The 5,961-nt window shown below is 41.7% G+C and overlaps 1 protein-coding gene across 1 annotated transcript; it reads right to left on the bottom strand.

Annotated features, from left to right (window-relative positions):
- Nucleotides 1-3,261: 3,261 nt before the first annotated feature.
- LOC144768961 (E3 SUMO-protein ligase KIAA1586-like) lies at nucleotides 3,262-5,661 on the bottom strand. Its single transcript, XM_078652958.1, has one exon. It carries the CDS (start codon nucleotides 5,659-5,661, stop codon nucleotides 3,262-3,264), a length of 2,400 nt encoding a protein of 799 aa, XP_078509084.1.
- Between the last annotated feature and the right edge of the window lie 300 nt (nucleotides 5,662-5,961).

Here is a 5,961-nt window from a genome sequence, read left to right on the forward strand (position 1 = left end):
ATGCCTTGCTGCACCTTTAGGAAAGAAACTCGTAGGATATTGGATGTGCAGTGCATGGATCTTTAGTATTTTTCAATTTCCACAGATTCTATTGCATGAAATGTGCACTGGCCATTTTTTAATAGTTGTACCCAGGCATTAATACATTTCCATTCGTGAATACTTAGGAATCACAGTTCTTTATGGGACATACCAGGACTTTCTAGCATTCATGAACTCCTTGAAGCACTGTGGCAGTAACACAGGTTGATTGAACCATTGTGGTGGGTGGGATAGGATACAGCGAATTTTTCCCAGCTGGGTAGACCATTCCTGGAGCTGGGGGGAAAAAGAGGCAACCCATGGCATCTAATGCGTCTTGCACCATGTTTGGGAATGGACAGATGAGTCATCCACCCCTCACCTCACCCCCCAACTCCCCCAATCATGAAAAGGGTCTGGTGGTGCACACCTACAAGAGGGTTATATCTTGGTTTGGAGACTGGGAACTGAGATCTGACCCAAGCAGACATGTTCCTAGGATCTCAGGTGGGTGTAGTTATGCAAGAAGACATGGGCAAAAAGCAAGAGGTGAAGCATGCGTGGCGGCTCGCGGAAACACTGGTCATGTGGTGGAAGCTCGCTTTCCTAGCGGCTGGTTATATATTAGCTTCAGTGAGACCCTGCCTCCAAGAAGATGAGAGTAGATAGGTATATATTTTTACAAAACTGAAACTGATTTAGCAATAAGAGTACCTGCCAAGTAACTCCTTTAAAGTGTGACATCTACAGTCAAACCTAAGCTTTAAGCTAGAAGACATTTCTACTCTTCCATTTGTAGCTGCTACTGAGCTACACGTATAGGACTACAGATCCCAGCATGCAAAGCGCTGATGTATTAAAAAAGGACAAAATGGAGGAGTCGCATGTGATATGGGCGGTGGTCTCCGTGCTCTTAACATATAATATCAGATTAAATTTGAAGAAGCTTCATAAAGGAATATAGAGCTAGTTTTAATGCCTTTTGTAACTAGGGTGACCCCTATTTCAGCGTCATATTCCTGAAGGAGGGAGACTCCTTGCAAAGGTTAAGTGGGGAAAAAGAAACGAAGTAACTAAACAACACCCCGAAGAAATGAAAGACACTTTCTATTTATTTCGCGCTCTGCTGCTTTCATCCGCGGACCTCCCCCCGGGCACCTGCTGAGCAGCAAAGAGCGCCCGGGGGCTGAATTCCTGGATTTCCTTAATTAAATGTCAGATCCGACGTAGCCTCGGGGGCCTATCAGAGCCTCGGAGCAATAAGGCTGCTGTCTGGGAGCAAGTGGCAATTAACCTCTCGATCAGGCCACGGAGCGTGGGCCGCACAGCCCGACCCGTGCTGCGAAATTAGTGACTATTACTTTTATAATTAGTGCTGTGTTGAGAAAATCTTATCTTTCCAGAAATCGAGACGTGTCAGTCAAGAGCAGCGCGCTCTACCCCAGCGGGCACTCAGCGTTGATACAAAAACAGACCGCCAGGGGGCCAAGCTGCTTCACAGACCTGGACAGCCCAAGCTGTAGCATGCAAGCTTCAGTCATACACACAGAACATGTACACGGCAGACCTCTCAGTGCAAGGTCCACTCACTTACAAAAGAAGACACATCACAGACTGTGGCGGCGTGCACATGGAATAGGTAGAACACCTGGTGCGTCGGTGCAAGCGTCCTTCATACACATGATAGAACAGCACAGTTTGTGGCATGCAAGCTTCGGTCACAGCACTGGTGCAGGACAGACATCATGAGTGCAAGGTTCACTCACTTACAGAAGTCACATCCCAGACTGTGGCGGCGTGCACATGGAATAGTAAGTGCACCTGGTGCGTCGGTGCAAGCGTCCTTCATACACATGATAGAACAGCACAGGTTGTGGCATGCAAGCTTCAGTCATATACACAGAACATGTACACGGCAGACCTCTTCAGTACAAGGTCCACTCACAGAAGTCAGATCACAGCGTGTGGGGGAGTGCATATAGAATAGTAAGAGCAGTGCTTAATTTGTAAAAAATGAAGTGCAGGTGCTCAAATGTTTGTCAGAGGCCACACCTACTTTCTCTGGCTCCGCCCACTTCATCCACTGGCTCCACCCACTTACTATATTGGCTCCACCCACATTTTCAACTGGCTCTGCTAAAAGTTAGAGGTAATATATATATCTGGCTGATCCGAAATTTCAGCAAGGGAGCCTTCCTCATAGTAAGGTTTTGATAGGAGGGTCCCTTGCCTTGTGAACATTTTGAAAAAGATTAACTCAAAAGTGCATTTAAAGCACAATGTTGTAATAAATTAGCTAAAATCACTAATGCATTGAAAAGGGACCATTTCAGTGCTGTATGTGCTGATTTGGTGAGAAAGGAGTACAATACTGGGGTAGGGTATGCCATTTTTAACAGTCTATGAATTCTAAGGTACAACTTTTACATAGCTTATGTGCCAAAATGAACCAAAATGTTGTTAAAACACTCTAAACGGAGAAAGTGAATAACATCATGCAATGTACTTGAATTAGTCAGTCATCATGGCACTTCCAGTGGCCGAAGGGGTATGTGATTATTCAGTACACTAGAGTATTTTGTTAGAGAAACAATTGAAAAAAGAGGATTACCAAGTGGGCTTGTTACTATAGCTTAGACCCTGGGGGATAGATGTGCATTTATTAGACACAGATTAGTTAAATAAAATATGGAACTATGCAGTTCTGTATCACACAGACACAACAGATTAGAAAAGAGGCATATATTCCAAATATGACTTTTTAATTCAAGAATTGTATCTTACCAGAAAGCTCAGCAAAATGTAATCTCCACCAAAAGGACCTAGAGCTACCTGGGCCAAAGGAATGGATAATGACGAGGCAGTTTGAATTTCACAGTATTGCAAGTCAGACTCCTAGCTATTAGTGCAAAATGGCCATAGTCAGTGCCATACAAAATCTAAACCTATAAAGACAAAATAATGTAACATAAAGCATATAAATACAAATAAATATGTTCTAAAATGAAAAAGCAAGGTAAATCTTATAAAAATAAAATAAATTATATAAAATATAATAAATATAACATCCAAACCAAGAGACAGCTATAAGAAAATATTAAATAAATTGACACTGTCAATCAATGCAAATAAATAACCTATATAAAGTACACAACAATTAAATTTCCCCAAAAGTCCAGTAAAGCCTAACTTTTTTAAAATATTGCAATGACCCATTTTTCAGTTACACTGGGCTAGCATCTATTTTTCTAGAAAAGCCCACACACAGTCTAAATCACGTGTGCATTCCAAATCCTCCTCTTTCCTTGCTTTACTCCTAGTGTCATCAGCTGCTCTCCACCCTTTTGCAAGCCATGACTGAACATAGGGGATTGGATTGAATCTCTTAAATGGTGGACCAACAAGATTTAAAAACATTAAAGAAGATATTGTTTCAGTCAGCAATGATGCTCTTGTAGATGTGCAAATGAGATTCATTTGAGAAAAGCCCCGCTCACATTCTGCAGTACTGATAGCAATAGTGTGCAAAGCCATCAAAAGCTCCTTGAACTGCCTTTTAATTTCTTTTCCTCCAGATTCTTTATACTCTCTGTACGCACGTATGGTTTCTCGGCTGGCAATGTTGAATCTTTTACACAGAGACTCAATGTCACTTTCACCATAAAGAACAGGTAGCTCATCAGGCCAGTACTGTTTGTATAAAACTTTCACTTCGTTAATCAGTGTCTCATAGTCAGCCTTTTTGTCAGCAGAATTAGTACCGCCTGTAGACAACAAACGATTTCTCAGATTTTCTGCAAGGCTACGAAAAAACTGTCCCTGTTCAATGATTTTGTCAGTGGTCTTTCCTTTGTGCAGCATCACACCCTGGAATATATTTTCTTCCATTGCCTTTTTACACTGTGAGAAATGCTTTCCTTGCCGGTCTACCATTGCCTCAAACACTGCTATTTGCCGACAAATAGCTCGATGGGCATCAATGATTGTAGAATCACGTTTCTGTAACTCGAGTGATAACTCTGATAACTCCTGAAGAGCATCATACATGAGGCCAAGATTAGCAACAAACTGGATAGATGATAATCGCCTTCCTAGGCCGGTGTACATATTTCGATTAGAACTGTCACGGGAAGCATCAACAGCAGCACTAGTAACATGCTTGTAGAGAGCAGGATAAGCATTCCAAACAGCTTCTACTGTTCTAAAGCTTGATGCAACCCAACGAGTATCTAACACTCTACCTATTCTGCAGAGCTGAATGTCAAGAACTTCTGCACACTCCTTTAGCTCCAAACGGTTTTTAACAGATGTGGCAAACAAAGAATATAGCTTGTCGAGTAAGTTTTTGAAGTGATTTGTAGCGCCAATATCTTTCATGACATCATGAACGGCAAGTTCCAGGCGATGTGCTGAGCAGTGCCAGGCTACAATATTGGGAGAGATTTTTTCTTGCAACCTCTTTATAACACCACTGTGACGGCCAAACATCACTGAAGCGCCATCACAGGCAACTGAAACCAGGCATTTGGAGAGAAAGTCCTCACTTATATTAATAGGATCTTTTTTTAGAGCAGACAGTAAACTACTTACTATGCCATCAGCTGACAAATCACTCAGCTCAATGAGGTCAACAAAAATATTAGCTGGGGAGTCCATGCCAGGTAGCTGCATTCGCATGTACACAATTAAAGAACTTTTCCTATTTAACGCAGTGCCTTCATCTAGTAAAATACTTATTTTTGGGGAAAGTTCAATAATTTGAGCAAATATCTTCCTCTTCATTTCTGAGGATATGTGGCGTTGTATGTTTGAGCAAGCTACATTGGAGTGCAAAATTCGACCCATATCCAGTCCATTTAACTGGTGGCAGTCTATCTCTGTTTCAAAACCATACGCTGGCCTGTTCCGCTTTGCTTCCTTATAAGCTACACGGAATATTCTGGATGTTGATGACATTTGTAAAGATTGAGCTTTTGCAGTTACTTGCAATAAAGAATCTTTTTTTGCATTTTCTAAGATTTTTAAAGTTGCAACATGAGCCTTGCTTTGTGCATGTTCTCCAATCTTTTTTCTCAATGATTTTTGCTGTTGTCGTGGATTTGTGCCATATGCCTTCACAGTAGAGTCAGTCCATTCTTTGGACAATTTCATTCCCCTGGATTTCTCAGCACCAAGATCACGGACTTGGCGACACACAGAACAGCCAAGGTTAGGGCCTTTAACAATTAACCACGGATGCTTGCGTTGGAAATATATCTTTTGATCGTGTTTCCAACCTTTAGGAAGAATGCCTTTCCTAAAAACTGTGCCTGAATGTGGTTTCAGCGATAATGTGTCAAATTGTTTGCTAGTGCTTGGAGTTTCCTCTGTCTCACTCTCAGCAATCTCCACAGCATGATACTGGTCATCTCGGAGAGGACTATCTTGTGTCTTTTTTTCTGTAGGTGTGATAACGCTGCTGCTAGTAGTGGTGTCCCTCTCATCTTGTGCCTTCTCTTGCACTTCATCTTCTGTGTTGTTCCCTTCATCCACCGGAAGTACATGGTCTTTTTTAGCTACTTTATTAGTAGGCTCCCCATTGTCTTTGGGCTTAAATTTTGTGAAGTAGCTTGAAATCTTCTTCTGCCCACTGTGCGACATTCTAGGGAAGCAAAGTGAAATAAAACATGCTAGACATGTGCGAAGTGTGATGTCAATTCAATTAAGTAATAATACATGCACAATTATTTTTTTTTGCAGTTTGCTCCAAAGAAATTTATGCATCTGCACATATATTACCATCTACTGTCTACAACTGACTACAAGTATAATCTTACTTTGCCGGGTTTGCCCACCCAAATTCAGACCTTTTGCAGCTGAGCACTCACTGAAAAGAGGCACAAAGTCTTTAAAGTTTGCCTCACTTTTAAGCTTTGGCTTCCTGTAGCAGTAGCATGACAA

The sequence above is a fragment of the Lissotriton helveticus genome, chromosome 7, assembly GCF_964261635.1.
Source record: "Lissotriton helveticus chromosome 7, aLisHel1.1, whole genome shotgun sequence".
In the NCBI taxonomy this organism is placed as follows: Eukaryota; Metazoa; Chordata; class Amphibia; order Caudata; family Salamandridae; genus Lissotriton; species Lissotriton helveticus.